Source organism: Rhincodon typus, chromosome 1, assembly GCF_021869965.1.
Source record: "Rhincodon typus isolate 14 chromosome 1, sRhiTyp1.1, whole genome shotgun sequence".
Classification (NCBI taxonomy): Eukaryota; Metazoa; Chordata; class Chondrichthyes; order Orectolobiformes; family Rhincodontidae; genus Rhincodon; species Rhincodon typus.
The window spans coordinates 27585153-27611501 of NC_063332.1; the positions used below are offsets into that span (position 1 = coordinate 27585153).

The 26349-nt window shown below is 41.0% G+C and overlaps 1 protein-coding gene across 2 annotated transcripts; it reads right to left on the bottom strand.

The window, feature by feature from the left end:
- Nucleotides 1-2975: 2975 nt before the first annotated feature.
- skor2 (SKI family transcriptional corepressor 2) lies at nt 2976-26129 on the bottom strand. 2 transcript variants are annotated; one of them, XM_020528816.2, is made up of 9 exons: nt 26020-26129; nt 23310-25120; nt 22870-22933; nt 22278-22352; nt 21066-21131; nt 19752-19850; nt 19159-19226; nt 5297-5388; nt 3616-3710 (listed from the first exon to the last, which is right to left on the bottom strand). In XM_020528816.2, the coding sequence occupies exons 2-8, from the start codon at nt 25080-25082 to the stop codon at nt 5326-5328; spliced, it is 2208 nt and encodes a 735-aa protein (XP_020384405.1). In that variant the 5' UTR covers nt 25083-25120; nt 26020-26129; the 3' UTR covers nt 3616-3710; nt 5297-5325. The 2 variants fall into 2 exon arrangements, with proteins under 2 accessions (XP_048457446.1, XP_020384405.1); XM_048601489.1 differs by lacking the exon at nt 5297-5388 and having other exon boundaries at nt 2976-3710.
- Nucleotides 26130-26349: the final 220 nt, after the last annotated feature.

A 26349-nucleotide genomic window follows, 5' to 3' on the forward strand; every position in this document is an offset into this window, starting at 1 on the left:
CATCCACCATTCAATATGATTATGGCGGACCATTCAGTTCAATATCCTAATCCTGCCCTCCTCTCAAATCCCTTGATTCCTTTAGCCACAAGAGCTGTATCTAACTCCTTCTTGAAAACATATAATGTTTTGGCCTCAACCACTTTCTGCGGTAGTGAACTGCACACACTCACTACTCTCTGGGTGAAGAAATTCCATCTCATCTCAGTCCTAATCCCTTATCCAATACCATTTCTCTTCTAATATAGATTTGCTTCAGTTCCTCCCTCTCACTAAACGCTGTGTTCTCCATCTAATATGGTAAGTTATTCATGTCCTCTTTGTGAAGACAAAAGCAAAATATGAATTTAGTTCGTCAGCCATTTGTTTGTTCTCCATTATAAATTCCCCTGTTTCTGACTGTTTGGGATCTGCATTAGTTTTCACCAATCTTTTTCTCTTACCAAACCTAAAGAAACATTTACAGTCGGTTCTTATGTTCCCAGCAATCTTAGTCTCATTCTCTACTTTCCCCTTCTTAATCAATCTCTTAGTCCTCCTTTGTTGGCTTCTAAACTGTTATCAATCCTGAGGTCTGCTGCCTTTTTCTTTTCAATATGTATGCCTCTTTTTTGCATCTAATATTATCTCTAACTTCCCTTGTAAGCCATGGTTTGGTCACTGTTTTATTTGCACTCTTGCATCTGACAGGAATAAACAATATTTGTGGTTTGCCCATTCACTCTTTGAATGTTTGCCACTGCCTATCCACTGTCATTCCTCTTAGTAACATTTCTCAATCCATCATAGCCAACTCAAGCCTACAGTGCCCAAACAATCAATTCAGATTTCATCAAGTTGACAATTCAGGATTAATAATTATGGGTATTTGTGCCTGTGCTGTTTTCTTACTAGATTCATACCTCCACATGTTCATAGAATCCCTACAGTGAGGAAGCAGGCCATTCGGCCCATCGAGTCCACACCAACCCTCTGAAGAGCATCCCATCCAGACCCACCCCATCCCCGTGACCCTGCATTTCCCATGGCTAATCCACCTAGCCTGCACATCCCTGGAAATTATGGACAATTTAGCATGGCCAATGCACCTAACCTGCTCATCTTTGAACTTTGGGACGAAACCAGAGCACCCAGAGGAAACCCACGCAGACACGGGGAGAATATGCAGACTCCACACAGACAGTTGCCCGAAGTTGGAATCAAGTCATCATAGTTTCCCTGATTAGGAGTCGGGAGCCTAGTGCCAGAATTAACTACCTCAGTTTCCATCTTGGTGAAGACTTCTACCATATTATGGTTGTTTATCCTCAAGAGGTCTCTCACAACTATATTACCAATTATGCCTTTCTCATTGCACAATACACAGTCTAAGGCCGCCTGTTCTCTAGTTGGTTCCTCAATGTATTGATCCTCGACAGTATTGTGACTAAGTTGATTTGATATGCTGATTAAAATCACCAATAATTACAGATGTTCCTTTACTACATGCATCTCTGATTTCCTGTTTAATGCCATTCCCAATATTGCCATTACAGATTGGTGATCTATATACCACTCCCACTAATGTTTTTTGCCTCTTGGAATTTCTCAATTCTGTAAGAATTAAAATAGGTATAATGGAAATAAACTCAAACAAAATGATATGAAATGGCAGGACTATGAAAACATACTTTTCCTCAGGTTTCACTCACAAATTAGCCAACAGTAAATAACAATGGAATAAGTCATTAACAGGAAATATTATGACTATAGTCATAGAAGGAGATGCCAGACAAAATGGCCAAGTTTAAGGAAGACAGGTTCAGATGGATTGCAGCTGGACTGCAGATGGATTGCAGAGGCAGCACAGTGACTCAGTGGTTAGCACTGCTGTCTCTCAGTGCTAGGGACCTGGAATCGATTCCAACCTCGGGTGACTGTCTGTGTGCAGTTTGCATTTTCTCCTCGTGTCTGTGTGGGTTTCCTTTGGGTGCTGTGGTTTTTCTACCACAGTACAAAGATGTGCAGGTTTGGTGGGTTGGCCACGCTAAATTGCCCATTGTGTCCAAGGATGTGCAGGCTGGATGGATTAGCCATGGGAAATGCAGGGTTACGGGGATGGGATGGGTCTGGAATTGAATACTCTTCAGCGGGTTGGTGTAACTCGATGGCCGAATTGCCTGCTTTCACACTGTAGGGATTCTATGAAGCTGTGGAGGTATGAATCTAGTGAGAAAAAATGATGGCAGAGCTGATCTGGAAGTGCTGGTAATATTTTTAATCAACCTGTTCAGATATGCTATGACACTCTCTGGAGCAGATGGGACTGGAACCTGTACTTTCTGGGCCTGAGGGGTCAAAAAAACAATTACTGCACCACAAGAGCTTCCTAGAATTGCTCGAATGTTGACTGTGAATGCACAGCATAGAATCTTATTTAATTCAGCAGCATGCAGTAGCTGTGGCAGAAATTTCCTGGTGCAAACGTCAGGTGAGGATTTACTTATCCATATTCAACCAACTGATAGATAATGAATAGCCACATGGGTGCAGTACTGGATCCATAGGAACCAGTGGACCAAGAGGAGCCATGTACTTTCATTGAGAAGGTGATTAAAATAGACAAATAATATATTTACAGAAGATAAATTCAGTGTGCTTGACATTCAGCATCAGTGAAGAAGTGTGATTAACAAGATCTGAATTGGGAAACCAGTATTTTCTGAGCTGCAAGTGTAGGATTGGGGAATTTCCTTGAGTATGTCTTTGTATATTTTTGTTTCCACTCAAGCAAAGATATACTTTTATATCTTAGTCCGGTATCCCAAGACAATCCATTTACCTTCATTGCAGTAATTGATATATGACAGGTTTTATTTACACACCTAATTAATTAGGGATTTGCACAAAGAGGATTTAAATACATTTTAATAATAACAGTAATATTAAATACACCCAATATTTAAAGCCAAAATATTTCAAGTGATAGAGGATACTCTTATTTAACCATTAATAAATTAAGCAGGCAAAAGCTAGAGAAGGATTAGAGTAGTGGTGTAATTTCCTGTCCACGGTCTGCTGTCTTCCCTCCTCTTGAGCTTAATGCAATTCCAGTCCACTAATCAAGAACTGAGTTTGTAGTATTTCTTCCAGATAATCATTCAATGAGACAACTGATGGTCTTCTTGAAGTCCACACACATGTGCATGCGCGTACACACACATTCACGTACATTGTTGTTCATCAATCCATAGTGTTCACAGAATTTACATTGGCTTACTAACCTCCTTAAAGTGGATACACTAATCCCCCTTGAAGTGGGCTCACCAATCTTCTTAGGAATGGTTTTAGTAATCATCCAAAAAATGTTCTCAACAGTCTTCTTAAGGTAAGATCACTAGTACCTTTAAAATGGACACACCAATCTTCTTAGAGTGGGCTCACCAGCCTTCCTTATGTCTCAAAAATATCTAAATGGAAGCACCACCAACTTAAGAAGCCAGTTAATAGTGATTCTTTATGCTACTAATAAAGTTTGAAGTCATGTTAATGTCTCTTAGGAAATCACTGATTTATGTATTAACTTTTGTTGAGTTTGAATTTCCAGGGTTTCGCATTGTGCTTGGTCCTTTAGTCCTTCGCTTGATCTTTCTTATGATGCTTGAGGCTTGCATGTGGAGCTTTGCTCTGTGCTTGTATCTTACAAATGACGTGCACTTCATCATATGCTTCTGTGTAATGAAGAAAACCCAGTCAATATAAACCCATGGCTCAAAGAAGGCACTTATATTCATATTTTGAGGAGGAGGCAATGGCCTAGTGATATTACCACTGGACTGTTAACTCAGAGACCCAGGTAACGATCTGGGGACCTGGGTTTGAACCCTGCCATGGCAGATGGTGGAATTTGAAATCAATGAATATCTGGAATTAAAGAGTCTAATGATGACCACAAATCTATTGTCAATCGTCAGAAACACCCATTTGGTTCACTAATGTCCTTTAGGGAAGGAAACTGCCATCCTTACCTGGTCTGATCTACTTGTGACTCCAGACCCACAACAATGTGGTTGACTCTTAGGGATGGGCAATAAATGCTGGCCTAGCCAGCGATGCCCGCATCCCGTGAATGAATTTTTAAAAATTTCTACATGTGAACAGTTCACAATGTTCAGAGGGCAAGGTACTTTCACAGGACCTTGATTAATTAAAACATTTACACTGAGCTGAAGAAGGAGACCCTAAGGTAGGTTACTTAAATGTCTGTCAAAGGCACAGCTTTTAAAGGATTGTTTAGAGAGGGGTGGAATGGGCCTGATATTTAGGGACAACTTTGAGAAGTTTACAGCACTGATGATTGAAGGTCTGTCCACTATTTGTAGATCAAAAGAAGACAGGGTGAATGGGAGTTCTTGCACGGTTATAGGATTGGATAAGCTACAGAGGTAGATGCTAGAAGAAATTTGCACACAAACATACAAATGTTAAAACTGATGTTTAAGTGAGCCAGGAAAATGAATGATTACTGGGGGAAATGGACGAATGGAACTTAGTGCAAGTCAGGACAAGGGTAGCAGAGTTTTTTGATTTGATTTGATTTATCATTGTCACATGTACCTAGGTACAGTGAAGAGTTTTGTTTGCGTGCAGTACAGGTGGATCATACCTTACAACGATCATAGTTTTGGATGATATTAAGTTTATGGAGAGGCAAATGTGAAGAAGAGGCTACGTTAAGCACATTTAAACAGAACCTGTTATAAAGAAGGCTGGTGAGCCTGCTGAACTTGGGTTTTGTTGGAATTAATACGTCCAAGCAACCAGCACCATAAAGTACACAGATATGCTTACCTCACATCCTGAGACCAACCATCTGCCTGTGATCACAACCTCTCTCCAGTTCTTCTCCCACCCCAACCCATTTCCAGGACCTATGCCAGGGATCCCACTGAAGAGACAATGACCCAAATTTGATTAGATCACATGGGCAAACACAGGCGGCTACTTGCTGCAATTGCTAAATTAAAAGCAGGGTCCATTTTTTGGGACAACATTAAACCTTCTTTTCTCAGCATGCTTTGGTAGCACTCCATCGGTTACACATCTATAAACAGGCCATGACAGATTTGTACTCACAGGTATAGGTTGGTGCACAGTGCTGAGCATTTTCAACATCAGGATGAAAATCTTCTCGATCTATCCCTTCTCTCTCTCCCAGTGCTCCCTCCAAATGTTCATTGTGAAATGTTCCTTTCAAACCTAATTAATTTCCCTCTTGTGATGCATTCACAAGATGAAATTAGCTACATGTACTAACCCAAAGCTTCAGTCCTGTTCATGAACTGTTTAGCTTTTGTTCATCTGTGTGCTGAGTCTCTCTTTCCTCATCAGGCTTGCTGCATATGGAATCTGAAAGAATGGGAGAGAGAGAGAGAAAGAGAGAGAGGGAGAGAGATGATGAATTAGAGCACAATATAATGAGGGGGTCACCAACAAGATAGGGTGTGACTATTTATGTTGTCTAAATGGACTTTGAAAAGATGTTTCATCACAGGAGATTGTGTGAAAAACTGAGACTGCATGGAATTGGAGGTAAACTTGTATTGACTTGATAACTGATTGGGAAATAGGGAGGAGAAGTACTTTGACAATGTGACAACTGATGTTTTGACTGATTAAGAAAAATGGTGCATATGAGTTAACATGGGGAAGCATGAGGCCATCCATTATGGGTCCAAGAAAGAAAAATTGAAATATTTTCGTAGTGGTGAGAAACTAAACGGGGTGCAAATTAATGCAGGCAGTAGAAGAATACAGGCTGTAATGATTTTGCCCCCGATTCCTCCACATTTCTGAAGAAGGATCTGAAATGTTAACTTTGCCTTCTCTTCATAGATGTTTCCAGACCTGCTGGGTTTTCCCAGCATTTTCTGGTTTTGTCCCCCACATTTAAGCTTCTTGGATAATATTTAGCTCCATTAACTGCAGTGAATAACAAGTATCAAGTGCCATTTCATGCTGATGCACAAGGCACCCATTCAATTGGAGGAGCAAAGGAATTCAGGTGCCCATGTACACAGACCCACAAATTATTGTACAGGTACAAATAGCATTCAAAAAGGCTAATGGGAGGTTGGGCATTATCCCAGTGGGGTTGAGGGGTGGGGGTGAAGTTCACCTTCACTTGGTCAGACATCAGTACTGCGCTGCGTTGTGGATGCCACAACACAACAGCATATATGAACGAGACACAGCAGCTTCACCAGAATGAAACTAGGACTTAAAGGCTTAAATTATGAAGACGGCTTGCATAAACTTGGGTTGTTATATACTGTTTAGAAGGTTGGGACGTAATTTGTTTGAGGTGTTTAAAATGATAAAAGGATTTGAAATGGTCAATTAAAAAATAGCTTTTGTCTGTAGTGTGGGAACAAGAACAAAAGGAGACAAAATTAGAGCTAGGCCCTTTGGGAATGAAATCACAAATGCTTATTCACTCAAAGACTATGGGATATGTGAGATTCTGTCCCCCGGAAGACTGTGGATGTGGGTCAATTGAATTTGTCAAGACTGCAGTTGACAGAATATCAGTAGGTAAGCGATACCCATCAAAGACAGGTAAATGGAGTTAAGTGACAGATCAGATATGATTTTACTGAATGGTGGAACAGGTTGAAGAGACTGAATAACGTGCTCTTGTCCCTCTGGATATTCCCACTTAAATGGGTCATATGCAGTTCCAATGTCTGAGAGAATGCAAGTTCATAGAATCCCTGCAATGTGAAAGCAGGCCATTCAGCCCATCGAGTCTACACTGACCCTCTGAAGAGCATCCCATCCCCTACCTTATCCCTATGACCCTGCACATCCAATGGCTAATCACCTAGTCTGCATATCCCTAGACACTATGGGCAATTTAGCATGGCCAATCCACCTAACTTGCACATCTTTGCATAGTGGGAGAAAACTGGAGAACCCAGAGGAAACCCACACAGACACAGGGAGAATGTGTAAACTCCAGTCGCCCGAGGTCGGATTCGAACCCAGGTCCCTGGCACTGTGAGGCAGCAGTGCTGATGACTGACCCACCATCCTGCTCACTAAAATTATTTAGGTTTCTTTCAGAATGTACCTGTTGGACTGAACCTCTGCAATAATAGATCACATTTTATAAAGCAGACCTGTGTTATTAAACACGTTGTACAGTGTTTCACAGGGCTGTGGTTCTGCTGTCAGTCAAAGGAACTAGTTTTAGTTACCTAAATACTGACAGCAGGTCATAGGAGCACGCATTGACAACCTAACTTACATAAGATGTAAAATGTAGAAACACTTTAAAATGACATGTAGCACACAAAGAGGGATAAGTTCATAAAAACTGAAACTTTTCCAGAACCTCAAGTGGAAATTCTCTTCTCCCCCAGCTCCTTTTGTAAGTTTTTTAAAAACAAAGCATAATGTCAACTAATTGTCCTCTCCTGCCTGACCTCATTTTGTCTTACTCTTTACCCCTATTCAACCTTAACTGTGAACTCACTCTGGGCCCTGTCTTTTCAACTTTATTTCTAATTATAAAAACCATTTGTAAGGCACATTTTCAGATTTCAGCTGTTAGCACTTAATTGAATATTAATCCTTTGTTATGTTCAGCATATTAGATGGGGATTGTCCCAAAACTTGTTTCATCTGGGGGACAAGAGGTGGAAACTGATTTGGGATGGTCTGTGACCAATCTGTTCAGCAACAGATCCTACAGACTTAATCATCATTGTCTGTTCCCTCTTGAAATAAGTTAGTGATGAGGTCAGGATTATTTAGCGAATCCATGGGCACTAAGAAAAGGAAATTTTTAAAAGTTCAAATGAACCCTTTTGGAGGAGCAGGAGAGCTCCCAAAATATGACAGATATCACAATTGTTCCCACACACTGGCCTTACTTAGTTTGCTTCAATGCCACTATGCACCCCTCCACACCCCATCCCACCACTTGTTTGAGGGCTTCTGGCTGTGTTGCAGCTGTGTGTGTGTATGTGTGTGTGTGTGCATGTGTCTGAGCTTGTGTGGCTGCGTGTCTCTATGTGTGTGTGTGTGTGTGTGTGTGTGTGGGTGTCCATGTGTTTGTGTGTCTGCGTGTGTGTGTCCATGTGTTTGTGTGTGGTCATAAAGTAGACATCCATTGCTCACCAGTCTAATTTAAGTATGAGTGGAGGACAAATTTCAATCAATTCATTTTCAGGGCCCAGTTAGTGCGAGAGGTTGGCGCTACATAATCTGTATTTCTCAGTCTTTTCCTGATGTCACAGAGGTGACTGGTTTCATTCATCTGTTGCAATCAAAGGCATTTTTCCTTCCTGCTCCGGTTCCCAGATAGGAAGGAAATTATGATATTCTGCAGTCCAAAAATTTCAGTTTAGCATTCCCCATGGGGAACAAGGAAAAGAATTATGATTCCACCTGTGTATTGGCTGAAGAATTTGTAGTAAGGTCAGAGAAACTGACAGTGTAATAAAAATCATTCCCTGAGATAAGACAGTAATTTGTTACATTCTGAGTACCCCATCCAGTGATTCACACGTGAGCCAGCAGATTCATTAATGACAGTGACCAGTAACACCAAGTCAAAACCTGTGCTTTCTGAATGTCCACAAAGACACACCTTCAACCATTTGACAACTTGCAAGAGTGGGAATGATGGCTGATTTTACCTCTTTTAATCAGAGAATACAGCAGATATCCTAGAAAAGAGCTGCCAATTCAGCAGAGACATACACCTGAACTAGAAAGCTTTCAGTTCTGCATGGCTTAATAGAATACAAAGTGGTATATTCATGAAACTAGCTTTGGAAAAGTCTCCAACACTTTGCAGAATGCAACAAAGGATTGTCATTTACTGAAGAGCTAAAAAAAGTACTGAATGAAATTACAAAAGAAAAATTGAAGTACTTTAAGCTCAAGAATATGCCATTGCATTGTCACAGCCCCAATCCATACAGAGTTTCTTTTGCAGGAGCTCATTATAAAGTTATGGCAGAAAGAATGAAAGGAATCTTTGTGTGTTTTTTTTAAGTTCAAGTGTGAGTTCAAGCATGTGCACTAGACTGACATTTTATTGTACAAAAGGAAGTGTTGCATTGTTTGAGGTTTCATGACTAAGATGAAACTGGGGCTGCTGTTTACTCTAGATGCTTCAACGGACATTAACAGTCACAAAGCAGTATTCAAGGAAGAGCAGGGTATTCCACATAAACTGACAGATTACTGCCAGAAAAAGATGATGAATTGATTAATCAGTGTGGAGCTGGAGGAACACAGCAGAATTCCGAAGCAGGGTCCTGACCTGAAACATCAACTTTCCTGTTCCTCTGATGCTGCCTGACCTGCTGTGTTCCTCCAGCTCCGTACTGTGTTATCTCTGACTCCAGCATCTGCAGTTCTTGCTATCTCTAACTGATTAATCACCTCTTTGTTGTCTGTGGGGTATCACCACATGCCAAACAGTTACCTCATTTATACCTACATGATTACTGTGAAAGCACATTGAAAATCAATTCATTAAGCATGAAAGTTTGTGAGACTTCTGAAAATGCTACATAAACGTAACATGATCTTGATAGAGGTTTAACTCTGGAACTGTCATTGTACAAAAACCATATTTAAAGACACACCTAGAACTGATGGAACCACTGTGGAACATTTGGTGGAAGTGTGTAGAAAGAGAACGAATTGAAATTCTTACCGGGAATATGGCTTTTACCTGTTTCCTCACAGCTCTTAGAGCACAAAAAGCCCCATTGCAGACTTTGTTACAATCACAAAACCACAAAGTTCTTTCAGCACAGAAAAGAGGCCCATTGGTCCACCATGTCTGTGTGGTCTGTGATTTTGTGCTCCATGCCATATTAATAATGTCTAGGACACAATATGCTTTATTAACTGCCTGCTCAATCTACCTTGTCACATTTAATGATTTATACATTCTCACACACCTTCGTAGGGGAGGCAATGGCCTAGTGGCATTCTGGCTAGATTATTAATCCAGAAACTCAGCTAATGTTCTGGGGTCCAAGGTTCAAATTCCTCCATGGCAGATAATGGATGCTGAATTCATTAAAAATCTGGAATTAAGAATCTAATCATGACTGTGAAATCGTTGTCAATTGTTGGAAAAACCCAACTGGTTCACTAATATCCTTCAGGGAAGGAAACTGCCATCCTTACCTGGTCTGGCCTACATATGACTCCAGACCCACAGCAATGTGGTTGATTCTTAACTGCCCTTTTGGCAATTAGGGATGGGCAATAAATATTGGCCTAGCCAGTGACACCCTCATCCCATGCATGAATAAAACAAAACACTTCTGCATCTGCACCTCTTTTAGAGTTGTAACTTTTATTTGATATTGTCTATCCATGTTTTTCGAACCAAAATGTATCACACTTCTCCACATTAAACTTCATCTGGCATCTGTTCTCCTATGTCTTCCTCACATTGCTTTCAAGTTGTGCATCATCTGCAACATTTGAAATTTAGTTCTGCGGACCCAAAATGTTAACTCTGTTTTTTCCTTCACAGATGTTGCCAGCCCTGCTGAGTTTTTCTAGCAAATTTGTTTTTGTTTGACATTTGAAATTGTGCCCTGTACACCAACATCTAGATCAATGACAGGTATCAGGAAAAGCACAGATCCCAACACTGCAATAGGGTTATTTCATTCAGAAATTTCTGAAGAAGGGTCTAGGCCCGAAACATCAGCCTTCCTGCTCCTCTGATGCTGCTTGGCCTGCTGTGTTCATCCAGCTCTACACCTTGTTATCCATTATTCTCTGCTCCCTGTACTTTGTCCACGTTGCTGCTGTCCCTTTTATTTCATGAGCTCTAACTTTGCTCAAAGGCCTGTTTTGTGATACCATATCAAATTCTTTAGGGAAGTCCAAGTACACCATAAGACCATAAGAAATAGGATCAGGAATACGCTGTTTGGCCCCTCAAAACCTACTCCATCATTCAACAAGATTATGGCTGATCTGACATTCCTCATGTCCACTTCCTGTGTTTTTCCCATAACCCTTAATTCCCCTATTGATCAAAATCTATCTAAGCCTTAAACTACAAGGTTTCTATCACCACAGCTCTCTTAGCAAGGAGTTCCAAAGAATCACAACCCTTTGAGAGAAGAAATTCCTCCTCATCTCAGTCTTAAATTGACACCCTTTTATTCTGCAGCTATACCCTCTGATACTAGTCTCTCCCATGAGGTGTAACAGCATTTATCTTGTCAAACCCCTTAAGAATCCTGTATGTTTCAATGAGATTGTCTTTCATTCTTCCAAACTCCAGTGAGGAGACTCCCAACCTGTTTATCCTTTCTCATAAGACAATCCCTCCATACCAGGGATCATGCTAGTGAAACTTCTCTGAACTGCCTTCAATGAAACTGTATCTTTCCTTAAATTAGGGGACCAAAACTTCTCACAGTACTCAAGATGTGTTCCTACCAGCTCCTTGTACAGTTGCGGTAAGACTTTCTTACTCTTGTACTCCACCCCACTTGAAATAGGGCCAACATTCCATTAGCATTCCTGATTACCTGCTGTGCCCATGTGCTATCTTTCTGTGCTTAGTGCAGAAAGACCCCTAACTTCCTTTGGGCTGCAGCTTTCTACAATAATTTTCCATATAAATAATATTCTGTTCCCTTCCAAACTGAACATCAGCAGCATTTCCCTCATCAACCCTCTCTGTTACCTCTTTCAAAAACTTTAGCAAATTAGTTAAACATGATTTTCCCTTAACAAATTCATACTGAATCTCAAGCTTCACAAATGTTCTGCAATCATAGGTACAGCAGTAGGCCATTCAGCCCTCAAGCCATTCAATGAGGTCATGGCTGATCTGCGGCCCAACTCCATACACCTGCCTTTAATCCACATCCCTTAATACCTTTGCTTAACAAAAATTGATCTATCTCAGATTTAAAACTAACAGCTGATCCTGCATTCACTGCCATTTATGGATGCGAGTTCCAAACATTTGCCACTCTTTATATTTAGAAATGTTTCCTGACATCTCCCCTGAACTGTCTGGCCCTAATTCTCAGACAATGTCCCTATTTCTAGAATCTCCAAACAGTGGAAATAGTTTATCTTTACCTACCCTGTCTTATCTTGTTAAAGACTTTGATCAGGTCACCCCTTAACCTTCTAAACTCTAGTGAAAACAGGCCTACTTTGTTCAATTTCTCCTCATAACCTAACCCCTGAACTCCAGGTTTAATTCTTGTAAAAGCTCAGCAGGTCTGGCAGCATCTGTGAAGGAAAAAAACAGAGTAAATATTTCAGGTCCGGTGACCCTTCCTCAGAAATTCCTCAGAGTTCTGAGGAAGGGTCACCGGACCTGAAACATTAACTCTGTTTTTCCCTTCACAGATGCTGCCAAACCTGCTGAGCTTTTCCAGCAACTTTGTTTTTGTTCCTGATTTACAGCATCCATAGTTCTTTCAGTTTTTATCATTCTTGTAAACCTATGTTGTACTTCCTTATAAAAATGTCCATTTATCCATAACAACTTAAGCGAGTGGCCGTTTAGGAAATTATTTTCCTTTCCCAATATGTACATTTTGGATGACATCAAAATAAACAGTGGTTTCTAGGGGAGCTTACCTGCTTTTAACATTTTAAGAGCCATATTTCAATACAAATACTTATATGGCAGCTCATCACAACTTCTCAAAAGCTATTACTGATGGGTAGCGAATAGCAACACCTACCACCTGACAAAAGATAAATAAAATACTTATGATTTGTACATTTTTAAGCACTAAGAAGGACAAGAAGGGGACTTTCAAGTTATAAAGTATTTGATTCCTATATTTACTTCCCTTTAATTGAATTGTAGTACTACCACTACAGGGAGTCATTTACTTTCCTTCCTGGGAGTTGTTAAACTACAAATGTAATTTACATTTCTATAATAGTCTGCACACACTTGTATCTCAGGGTACCCTTACAGGGCACTAGCTAAAAAAGTGTGACTACAGATAGGAGTGAGAAAGAGAAAAATGAAGAAATGAGGTGCTGCCTTTCCAGGTACTTCACAGATAATGAAGTACTTTTGTAGCCAATTTCAGCAAGGCAAACTCCCACAAACAACAATGTGATAATTACCAAATAATCTGTTTCTAGTGACTTTAATTCAAATATTGGTCCAATCTCCAGGAATAACTCGTCTGCTCTTCTTTGAAATAATGCCATTGGATCTTTCACCGCTACCTTAGCTCAGGTAGATTGACCATGCTAAATTGCCCATAGTGTCCAGGGATGTGCAAGCTAGGTGGATTAACCATGGGAAATGCAGGGTTACAGAGATAGGGTGGGGTGTTGTTTTGGAGGGTTGGTGTAAACTCAATGGGCTGAATGGCCTGCTTCCAGGAATTCTATGATTTTACCTAAGAGGACAGTTGATGTAGATTAGTTGTTAATTTCAGATCTGAGATAAATAAATTGTTGTCAAGTAAAGGGAGATGGGCCAAAGGCAGGGATATGGAGTTAGCCCACAGAACATGAATGATCTAACTGAATGGCAGAACAGGTTTGAAGGTTTGAATGGTCTACTCCTGCCTTATGTTCTTATTTCCTATTTCAGACAGAAAGTTGGTTTATAGTCTCTGAAGGAAGAGATCTCTGAAAGTGCAGTGCTCCCTCGGTACTGCACTGGGTTATCTGTATAGACCTTTGTGCTCAAATGTTTGGAGTAGGACTCAAACCTAAAATTTCTGATTCAGAGACAACAGTGCGTCTTCTCACTGCGTCATGCTGATATAACTGGAAGACAGTGATTTGGGAGCAGACTGATACACAGCCTTTTGTAAGGAGGGAGATAATATGGCAAAAATATTGAGGTGGGATTCTAGAGGCTGTGCGAAGGAATAGCGAACAGTGAGAGAAAGAAGTGAGTGAGCCATGAAAGTAAGCTAGTGACATTGAAACAGAAAGAGGTGTGATGCCATGGAGGGGATATGAGGTTAGAGCAAGAGTCATAAAGGCAGTTCTCTGGAACATGGGGAGCAAATGGAAGTCGGCATGCATAAAATGATGGGGTGGTGGGGATGCAGACCTTATAATGCACTGTAGGGTGACAACACAAACTATAACATTCTGGGTGAATTGCACAGAAGCATAGAAGCTGGCAAAATATTATTAGCCTTCAGGTGGATCAGCTTCAGAATAAAGGTAAGAATCAGCATGCCCAGGGTCTACACATTAGAATTTAGCCTGAAGCCACAGATATGAGAGATTGATGAGTCAGTCCCAGAGGCATAAAAGTATCTGAAGGGGCCAAAAAGGATGGCTTTGAGTTTAGCTGCAGAAATATTTGGCTTATCAGATCTTGATGTCGGGTATACAGGACTAATTTCAAATCTGATGAATATAATGAGCATAGGTCTTGAAGCTCTAATGTCTATAACCAAATTCTGCAAACTCAAGATCCAACCATATTTAAATATCTCCTGTGATCACACAGCACAGATCTGAACCTGTTTCACTTTCCACAGATGTTGCCAAACCTGCTGAGTACTTCCATCAGTTTTTGTTCTAATTTTCAAATACACCACCTTACTTTGAAACAATACTTAGGATTTACCCAAATCTGTACCTTTTGAGAAAAGAGTGAGTATTATTTTAGTAGCAGTATTCCCATCTCTGGCTCAGAAGAGTTAAATTTGGGCTGCAGTCTAGACAGCTTCAGCAAACTGAGTGCCAGTGCTGAACACTGGCTTGATAACCAGTGAGGGTACTCCTGTCTGATGGGTGTGGGTGGCACTGGCTCCATCATGAAAAAATGGTGGAAGCTCCTGAACCACATTTGAGGAAAAGTATTCGGACATGAAAACTGTGAGGAAGGCAATGGAAAATGATCTCAGGCACTTATCCCCACCAAGTAAATCCCAAGTCTGAAGCACAGGCTATTTGAATGTGTATTAATAATCACAGTAGATAGAGAATACACAGTTAAAATTAATGTGGGAGATAAATTTGTGATTAGATACAGAGATATGGAATGCAAGTGGAAATGGTGGTAGATTATTTAAAGCCTAGAAAATTTGTAAGAAGTCTGGGATGAGAGGAATAAAGGCTGGTATCAGCATCAAGAAAATGGAATTGTTTTAAAACAATCAACAGAAAAGTGGGCTTATGGCAATGTCTGCTGAGAATCTTTAGCCCACCAGATTGAGTAGCAGCATCCCAGAAACTAAAGCTCTCGTTGATCCTGATGATGCCTCATGAACTAGTTGCAGGTGGTTGGGGGCATCTATAGAGACTGGGGACTAAGGTACAGTATGGTGCAGGGTTTCACTTTTGGGCACTCTTATGCTATACCAATTCTGGGAGTGCTTGATGCTGATAGCCAGTGACAGAATAGAAATGAAAGGAAAATGTTCTCAACTCTGCCACACAAATGTTTCACTTTGAAGTGAGAAAGTTACCATAAGATAGATTTTCTCAGAGTATGCTCAGAGCCTCACTCATTGGCAGAACACATGACAGATTGTAGTAATATTTTCCACAATCTTCTAATACATTGCTTATATCAGTGAGACTGTGCACTAAAGTGTGTCTTTGTTAAACTTACTTTAATCCCATCTGTCTGAATATAATGTGACTGATGAGGACTGAAGTTGGAACATTGATATGGCTAGTCTCACAAGTGCAGTCAAAACCAACAGTGGACATAAAGAAAAGAGTGACAGATTTGGATTTGTATTGCACCTTTTGCAGCATCTAGATGTCCCAAAGCACTTTACAGTCAATGAAATACTTTTTAAGTATCGAATCAGAGATAGTAGGAACTGCAGATGCTGGAGAATCCGAGACAACAAGGTGCAAGGCTGGATGAACACAGCAGGCCAAGCAGCATCATAGGAGCAGAGAGGCTCATGGTCACTTGTAATGCAGCAATAGCTCTGTCATTCATTAAATTGATATGTCAATGTGATACATTTAGAAAATAATGGAGCTCTTACACTGACTGGCCTGACAAGCAACCATGTTTGCAATTTCTTAAAAGAAGAATTACCGATCCTGATTAGGCAACTGATACACTAAGTAGACAGATAGGCAGAGGTGCCAACAGCAATTTTGAACTAAGGGAATTAAATGAACAGAAGAGCTAAACAGGGCAAATAATAAACAAAGTATTAGGAAGTCCACAAGATTGGCAGAGAAATCCTAATTAACATTTTCAGTGTTGACACAAAGGGCTTAAGGGGAATAATAGTATCTTTTGAAATCAGGGACATTCTTATTTTTCAAAAAAAAAGTAGATCAGCAATGTTTCTAATCCAACAGAAGGACAAATGAACAAGATCTCCAGCATCTGAAGGTTTCATTATGACAAGGGAAGGAGATTTAGGTTGTGTTCTAATATCCAAGCAGAAGGGTATTATGTACAGCATCACATCATATCCAATTTGTTTCACATATGATAATGAATTCAAGAGTAAGTTAGTTATATGGATACCGTTAAGAATGTGCTAAATGAGGGACAACCCCATTTAGTTTGGAGTGGATAACACACAAAATAAAACACGTCCTGGAGTATGTTACCAAAAGGATAAGACATGTTTTGAAGACATTGGCCCAATAACTAGAACATGTTATGGATGGGAGAACACATACTGGAGTGTGATAAATACAGGTTAGCTACAGTCTGATAGTATTACATATAGGTTCATACATAGACTAACGTGTGTTGGAGAAAGGAGAATGTGTGGCTTGTAATCTGTTAAAAAAAGGTTAATATATAATCCGTAATGGGTTACAAAGTCTATGTCACAGTGCCTGTATTTATTTTGATTATGCCATGAGGTATAAGCACTGCCTTTATTGTGGATATTACATTTTACAACATTTAACAATGAATATTAATGGACCGTTCCACTGGATGGAAGGGGAGGAGTAGAAGCCAAATCTGATTGCCGTCACTTCTTCACAAATGCACATTCTACAGTATAGGCTACTGGACAATGGAGAGAAGGTACATCCCTGGCTGATGTTTCCCTCTCACATTCCTAAAACCAGCCAGCCTGAGATATGCTAAATTAGTACATACAAGGGATTAACAGCACTACTAGTCTATTAAGATAACCAACAAAGTAATCAGGCAGAATCAACATGGTTTTGTCAAAGAAAAATCATGTTTAGCTAATTTATTGAAGTTTTTTTCAAAAAGTAACTTGTGCTGTCGATAAAGTTGAATTAGTGGATATACTTACTTGGATTTCCAGAAGATATTTGAGAAGGTGCCACATCAAAGGCTATTGCAGAAAATAAAAGCTCATGGCATGGGAGTAACATAATGGCATGTATTGAAGATTAGCTGGCTAACAGGAAACAGAGACTTGGAATACGTGGGTCTTTTTCAGGCTGGCAGGATTGTATGAATGTTGTGCTAATGGTGTTGGTCCTGGGACCTCAACACCTTACAATTTATATAAATTATTTGGATGAAAGAACCAAAGATATGGTGGCTAAATTTGCTGATGACACAAAGATAGCTGGGACAGTGAGTGGTGAAGGTGGCTTAAGGAGGCTACAAAGGAATTATAGATAAGGTAAGTGAATTGGCAAAGATCTGGCAAATAGAGTATAATGTGGTAAAGTGTGAAATTGTCCAATTTGGTAGAAAGAACAAAATACTGTGCATGCTGAAAGTCTGAAAAAAAAACACATAAAATGCTGGAGAAACTCAGCAGGTTGCTCAGCATCTGTGGAGAGAGAAACAGAGCCAGAAAGTGCTTCTCTAAATAGTGAGAGTTTGCAGAGCTGTGAGACAAAGAGAAATCTGGATGCCCTGGTGTATGAATTGCAGAAGGTTAATATGCAGGAATAACAAGTAATGAACAATCATAGAATCCCTACAGTGTGGAAACAGGCCCTTCGGCCCAACAAGTCCACACCAATACACAGAGCATCCCACCCAGACCTAACCCCTAATCTCCACATCCCTGAACACTACAGGCAATTTAGCATGGCCAATCCACCTAGTCTGCACATCTTTGGATTGTGGAAGGAAACTGGAGCACCCGGAGGAAACCCACGCAGACACGGGGAGAATGTGCAAACTCCACACAGACAGTCGCCCGAGGGTGGCATCAAACCTGGGTCCCTGGTGCTGTGAGGCAGCAGTGCTAACCACTGTGCCACCATGCTGCCCAAATCAAGAAAGTCAATAGAATGTTATGTTTTATTATAAGGGGATTTGAATGTAAGAGTAGGAAAATTATGCTTTCGTTATATAGAGTAGTGCAACTGAAGTACTGTGTGTAGTACTGGTCACCATACTTAGGGAAGAATGTTAACCTGTTGGAAGCAGTTCACAGAAGGTTTACTAGGTTAATACCTGGAATGAGCAGATTGCCTTATGAGGAAAGGCTAGACAGAATAGGCCAGTATTCTCTGGAGTGTGGAAAAGTCAGAGGTGACTTAATTGAAACATATGAGATCCTGAGGGAACTTGACTGGGTGGATACTGAAAGCGCGTTTCCTCTTGTGGGAGAATCTAGAATTAGGGGTCATAGTTTAAAAGAAAGGGGTCACCCATTTAAGACAGAGATAAGGAAACTTTTTTCCTCTCAGAGGGTTGTAAATCTTTGGGACTGCCTTCCTCAAAAGGATGTGGATACAGAATTTTAAAATATTATTAAGGCAGAGATAGATTCTTGATTACCATGGGATTGTAAGATTATGGGGGATGTGAAAGAATGTAGAGTTGAGGGTAAAATCAGATCAGCCATGGTCATATTGAATGATGGAGCAGCCTCCAAGGGCAGTGTGGCCTATTCATGTTCCTTGGTGTGTGTTATGTGCACTATGATATCATATCCCTGTCCTCTGCTTCAATCTGCTAATAGTACATTGGGAAGCACTCTCTCCAAATCCCACTTTAAATGTATCTTTCCTGAGAAAAGAGCCTTATTTTGGCCAGCCTAAAAGTAGAAGATACTCCCGAAAATGAGTTTGTTGTGCATGTTTGCTATTTTAGATGTCGCCAAAGAGAGTTAACTGCAAGTTGGTAAATAAATGGCTACGTATCCAAATGCCTTGAGTTGGCGAATGAATTCCTGATACCGATACACAACCTTAACCAGCTGGAGAAGCATGTAAGAAATTCTGTCTCACCATCTGTAATTGCTGCACCATCTCCTCTCTGTACGCCAGCTCCCGCTTCATCTGGTCCTGGAAGTTATCTGATCAATAAATGGATGAATAAACGGAAAACGTGGGTCAGATAAACTCGGACTTATACATGCGGCTATTACCAATACTTTAAATTATCCATGCAGCTAACAAAGCTAAACTTCATTCTAATCATCAAAAATTATTTCCCTTTAATTCAACAGTTTGACATGTTATACTGTATGTTTTTACACCTCACAAAGTTCGAGAATCACATTTTCACAGATTTTCAACAGTAACTTGCGGTGATCGCTATAGTTATTATCACAATTATAAATCGCTGTACAAACCAACCATTTACCCTGCATGCAGTGCCTATATCAGGCAGTTTCGAATAAGAAAGAGAGAGCTAGAACGATGCTTCCTGAAGTTGATTAATGATTATCCTAAAGGGAGTTGCACTTTTTTTAATAAAAGGGATATTGCGGATATACTGCTGTAAACTGAACACGGTATGTAGTTTTTTTTTGCTGTGACCAGGCACCGCTACAACTGAACTGAACAAAATACTAAAAAAGAGAAAAATAATATCTTACTGACAACAGTGAAAGAAGCGTTACCCTTTAACGCCTGAAATTCCTGTTCTAACCTCCGCCTCAGGTCAATCTGCTCCAATAACACTTTCTGAAGTTCTTCTGGAAATGAAACGCAACATTCGCTTTAAAGAAGGCAAAACTATCTGGCGTTGCTACCTATTTATAAAACGACCCCTTCTCCAGCGAAATTACACATTTAACCCGTCAAATCCTTATCATTTTAACCAGACAGATGGCATCCTGTAAATGTCCATAAATAGGGAGATGGGTTTCAATTTTTCGTCTGTTTATATCTGCGTTACTCCATCAGAAACCCAAATCTCTATGTTATTTCTCTCTGATATCCTGTCTCGGATAATTCCGTGTGTTCACGAGTCTCTGTTTAACTTTCTTCTTCATTCCTTGTTTATCATTTATCTAATCATTTGTCGTAATTATGTATCTAGTGATTAAATTTTATTTTGTATCCATTTATCTCTAATGATGGTGAAAGACCTACTGAATTGTAGAATTAGGTTCCGTTAATTTATCGATTCAATTGTTCATTTCCCCAACCGAAACTTTTTTTGAAAAACAAAACAATGAAATAACAAACATACAATAAAAACAAAATTTATTCGGACTGTTGAAGTGATGTGATGATATAAATTACTGTGATTTAGTAACATTGCACTTTACAGACGTAACATTCTAGTCACATGCAACACGTAGAGGTTTTTAACACTGGTGTCCGGTAATGAAGAAGATGAAAAACAAATTAAAATCGGGTTGCAGGAGCTTTTCAATTTATATTCCCCAATAATGCATATAATGTCAAATATCGAGGGAAAAATATGCAACATGTCCGCTTAATATGCAGCAATCCTTATTCATGCTGCTTCGGTACCAATATGAAAACATCAACGCAGTTTCGCCGGCTATGTTATCCTGTGGTGGATAAAGACACAGAGGATTGAAACAAAAGCTTACATGGGTAGATCGATGAACATCTAGATGATTACTGTATGGAGATTCGATTCTAAACGGACTAGTGATGATATGTAAATGATATGCCGCGCTATAGTAGATTTAAATAGTACACTAATACAGACGGGTAAATCAACTTGTTAGATATATGGATTTCAACACTGGCATAAATTTAAAGGATAATCAATATTAATGTTTATTTTGGTTGAAAACGTTCCAATGAAGCGCCTTGGGACAGTTTATTCAAGGCGCTACGTAAATACAAGTTGCTGTTGTTTATAGATTTATTTACATTTATGTATCCGCGAGATACATAGACATGCCACGTGTATACACTGACACGTTTACCTTTCTCCATATTTTCCACATCAGTCTTGGTAGAGAGTGGTGATGTTGATTCTTGTGTCTGCTCACCTATCCAATTAAAAAGGTAAAACTCTTTTACAATCTTTACGGAACATTCACTTTCCAAATCAATATCGCACATGGGTTTCACTGATTGTAAATGTTTATTTTTTTAACGGTGATTTATTTAAAATGGCGAACCCACACACCACAAAATTCCGTGCACTAGTGCTGTCCCCATTACAATATTAATTGTCTCTGTCCACGTTCTTTAACAGGGATAATGTTTGCAACTGTAAAATAAAATAGACAATCTAAAGCATTACTAATTTCTCCAGGGAAACTGGTATTTAAACAAAATGGTATGTGGTGTGTATATTGTAAGGGGCTCCTCCCCCTAATAAAAGCAAAAAAGCGTGTGTATTTTTGTTCATTCTGAACCCTCGATGTTCGCTCTCATCTGACAGGCAAATTTGCAGACATAGCCCCAGGATAACAACCTCGTTTGACAGTCAATTAACCGCGAATCGACAAAGCCAAACGAGTTTGCATTACATAAATGGCAAATTAGATTCTTTTATTCTCTCTCCCTCCCTCTAGAACAGATACCTACCCTGCTCAATGCAATTGAGACGCGGCATCAGAACTTCTAATCACGTCCTTTGCTGTCTTAGGTAAAGCCCTTGGCGACATTTAGCAATAAGAAAAGGTGGATTCATTTAATTTGTTTAAGATAATAAAGGGAATTTTCTAATGTATTGTATGCGAGGCTCATTATGAGCCAAATGATATCAGCGCTGATGGCTGTCATAAAACACCTTTATTATCTCTGTTGACAAATATTAAAAGCAACAAGCTTCATACATCCAGTTTTTGAAAGGGAACAATATTGCATTATGTTACTTAGTGTAAAATATTGTTCCTTTTATTTTGTTCTTTCCAGCCAGTTTCAATATAGTGTTTATACGTGCAGCTTTCTAATTTCACCTGATAACCTGGTTTCATTTTGTCCAGCAAACTCAAATTAATTTAGTCAATGTTGTTAATTCATGTGTAACCCCACCGGATCATTTGTGGTCTTTTTTGGCGTGTCTTCCCTTTGAATTTAGCCCTTGTAGAATTTTTTCGCGAAGTATTCTCTTTCTTTGTTACCTTATATATTCGATATAAGTTTTAATTTATCATACGTCTTTCTGGTCATAATCACTCACTTACCCCCAGGTTCCCGCCAGAACCCCAAACCCGAACTATCAGATTCCTCCGTGAAACAATCCTGCTGTTTAGTTTCAACTGCAACATAAAATATACATCAGTGCAGCAAAATCACACATAAAAAACAGGTGGAAATGTGGTGAGGGATAAACAAGGTCACAGACTGAAATAGGGTCAACAGATAAGCAGGAGGTCAGATGGATGAAAAGTGGGTAAACAATTTGTCCAGGGTCTACAGATAAACGGAAGGTCAAAGAAATACAAACAGGGTAGACAATTTTCCGGGGCCTACAGATAAACAGAAACAAGGAGAAAAAGAATCATGGACGCAGGTAAATAATTACAAGTAAACACATGTCATAAATATACACACGGTCTCAGAGAGGAACCCTGGTCACTGGTAAACAGAGAGACAAATAAATGAAGGACAAAAAAGTTAACAATGAGCCCACGGCCACAAATATAAAGTGTGTTTAAAAATATAAACAACGTGTGTTTGTTTAAACTCCTGTTCCGGGTTGCACCTTGAAATTGACTGGAATAATTCGTAATTCCCACAAAACTCTTTTTACAAAAAGTGTCATTTTGTACTTACTTGAAAAACTATCTTCATCTTTTTTAGAGTACAGTGAATGCTTTTTGGTTCCGTTTTTAAGACCCTGTTGGAAGATTACAAAAGGATACGAAATATTAGAAATCATCCAAGAATGAGGGAGAGGCAGTTCGCCAGCTGGAGCGTTGCTGTTAATTTGTTGAGAAATCTTGATTGTAAACTTCGCCCCATGCTGTGTAATGGAAACGGAGACGACACTAATATTCAATAATTAAAAGTCCCAGGGAAGAAAAAAAACACGTAGATGAAAAGCAAATCAAATCACATATTACAGAGAATCAAATTATGAAATAGAATTTCGAGGCAATATTATTGCACTATTGATTTCTTTAGGGACACGATCGTCTTTAGCCGCGCCTCTTGTGCATGTTTTAGCCCAAAGCCAGCCATAATTAGCTAAATAGCCGAAAGGTGATATTTACGTCTTTGTAATTGGGCTGCTCCAATGATACCGGATCGCAGGGAGTGGGTCCCTTATCACTGATTGGATCTTCCTTGCTCTCTCTCTTGTCAACACTTGGCTCCATTTTGGAGCTACAGAAATGACCCGGGTCTTCAGTCCCTCTAAATCCGCTGTCCTGTGGCAGGTTGCTGTTGTTGTGGGTGAACTGCTCCAGAGGGATCCCCTCTTCCTGAGCATCTGCTGAGAATTTGTTGGTCTCGACATCCACCTCTTGCTCTTCCTCGCTCGCCACGCTGTCGCTGTGGTAACTACAGCTGGTACCCGGGGAGGGATGCCTCTCTGAGCCAAAGTCCTCGGCGTTGCCATGAAGTTTGGCGATGCTCTCGATGTCTTTCACCACGGGCTTGAAGGCCGAGAGGTAGCTCTGCTTCCTGGCTGTGAAAGCAGACACGTCCAGGGGCTTGAGCCTGCCTTCAGCGGCTAGCCTGTGCTCCTGGCCTCCCGGGCCGGCGAGGTTGTCTCTGTCAAACAGGCTGTCTCTGGGAGCGGCCACTGTCAGGCCACCAGCTTCACTTTGGTCAGACACATCCAAGAAAGTCTGCCTTAAATTCGGGGACTCCCCCACTGATGTGATGGTACTGGGTTGGGGCTGTAGGTAGGTTGGCACCGGGATGCCATTGGCCGCCCTGGGGGGCCAGAACATACACAAGGGCGGGTAAAAAGTGTCCTTTCGGGCGGGCCACAGGAGTCCCGATAGTCCAGGCTGCTTCGGCTCGCCAGCCAGAGAGTCAGCGTCGTCCTTTTTCTGGCACAGCCCGAAAGCAGGGAAGGTGTAAGGGTTGGGAAACAGGGAGGCCGCCGGGAATTTCTGCAACATCCCAAATCCTTTGCTGGGGACCGGGATGACTGGGTAACTGCGGAGGTTCTTCCGAGAGGAGGCGCTGCCTCCGTCTTCCTCGTCCTCAGCAAACCTGGCCCTCTTCTGGGAGAGCTCCGGGCCTATCATGTGGCTGATCACACTGTTCACCGCCTTCACGGAACTGAGTGGGCCGCAATGTCCGGGCAGGGCTCGTTTCCGACTGCCCCCGTTAAACATGGCTTTCACATCTTCCCAGGCATAGGTCAGGTCTTGGGGAGGATTCTTATCAGTCAGCCTGAGGTGTCGCCTCCAGGAATTGAAGTTGGCAGCATCCGGTTGGGTGTACTTAGCTTCTGGCGTGCGGTGAGAGTGGAAGATGAACTTATTGGGAGAGAAGTACATACTGCAGTAGGTGCACTTGATGCACTTTGCTCTTGAGCTGTTGTATCGGGCCGGTATGAAGCTGCCCCGGCTCCCCCAGGCACATTCATGGCTAACGTCAAAAGCAAAGTTATCGGGCAGCTTCGGAGGCTTGTTCTCGCCCAGAAACGACTTGCAAAGTCTCTCGGCTTCTCTCTTGGTGATCATGCCGCATCTCCGCGATGAGATCGGCATGGCCCCAGCCCTGCGCAGGATCTCCAGCTGCACCGGGGTACATTGCACACAGGTGATCCCCAAAGCCACCCTTCTGTTGTGGATTTCATTGTAACTGTAGTTTTTGAGCAGAGTGTTGGAGATCTGAGCCAGGCACAGTCTCTCCTGGTTGTCGATGATGAGGGACACGATTGGCACCCCGTACAGAATGACCTGGCCCACTTGGTTTGGCTTCATGGGGAGATGGGGAGATCTCTGCTGGTTCAGGGAATCCTGTTCGAAGGAACCTGTCGGTGCCACATCACTGGGTGCTGGGAGTGCAGTAGAGACGCTTTCCATAGTGTTTGATATTTATTTAGAAGCGCTTCTCCTTATATCTGCGCCATGGAAAAAAAAAAGAAATAACATTAAAACAGAGAAGGGAGCGTTACAGTCTCACAATGTGATCAATATTAAAATACACCTTAATAGGCCATCGATCAAAGCGTCGCGGTTGCTAAAGGCCTTTTAATCCCAGATATAAACATAAGAAGATTGATTCAATCCGGGCACGGTGCTAATGAAATTGTGAAATGTTCTTATGTACAGTAATAGATTAATCAATGTATTGTAACGACTTGTCAGAAACTGATAACGAGACAGACACGTTCCTCCGAGTCTCTAAATCACCCCATGTGGGAAAAAAAACAGCTCCCCCCCCCAAACAAAAAAGTGATGTTAGCCGGAAACGCCGCGTTATTCATCGTAGCCTCCCTTCGCCCGGGTCAGTTCTTTTTTGTCTTAGGCATGAATGAATGAATGAATTCATTAACAGAAGCAGCAACTTGTTCCTATTTAGCCCTGCTCACTTCGCTTCCTATTGATGACAGGTGATTATTTTTTAATCAACCAAAACAAGAAAATACCCCTCCACAGGAAGGTCTGCGGAAAGAGTCGCGGGCAGGAAGCGAAACGGTGGACTGAGGGGAACGGGCACAATTGAGACTCTCTGAAAAGGTACCGGAGTCAGGAAGGTACTGAGCAAAGGGATATAAAGACAGAAACATAGAGAGAATCTTGAACGGGATACACCTTAGAAAAATAGGAAGTGAAATAGAAAGAAAAACAATTCTAATAAATAAATTACGGCGATTATCAAATTGAGGACCAGGCCGATAAATTCAGGAACTCGGGCAAGAAGGAAACTAGTGAGCATATTTTATTCATCCAATCGATCGATTACTCATTCTATTGACATCCACCGCTTCAATTAAGTATTTTTAAGTCAACAAATTACCTGGTGCACAAAGCCCCGGACAAGCCGTCACTGCAGCATGCTGGCCTCGGCGGCAGCTCGTCCCACACCTTGCTGTCAGCCCACTCGCGTGTTCGCAACCCCTGGTGTGTCTGACCGCTGTTTGCACGGCACATCCCAGAAGCTGCGGCAGTCAGAGGCTGCTCTGGACTGTGATGGAGCTGAGAGTTTAAGAGCTGCAGGGAGCCCCCGGGCTGAGTGTTCCAGCTCTGAACTCTCAGCCCTGCCATCCAACAGCAATTATCACAGCTGCTAACGTCACTCCCTGACTGACACTGGATAAATGGACTTCTCCAGCATCTAATAAATTCA

What these genes read in the sequence shown, in the direction of transcription:
- skor2 (XM_048601489.1), bottom strand. Translation starts at nt 25,082, where the DNA reads ATGGAAAGCGTCTCTACTGCACTCCCAGCACCCAGTGATGTGGCACCG. An exon ending in AGATGAAGATAGTTTTTCAA is followed by an intron (nt 22,353 to 22,869) that starts GTAAGTACAAAA and finishes TTTATGTTGCAG; the next exon opens with TTGAAACTAAACAGCAGGAT. An exon ending in CGCTTCTTTCACTGTTGTCA is followed by an intron (nt 19,227 to 19,751) that starts GTAAGATATTAT and finishes TTTATTGATCAG; the next exon opens with ATAACTTCCAGGACCAGATG.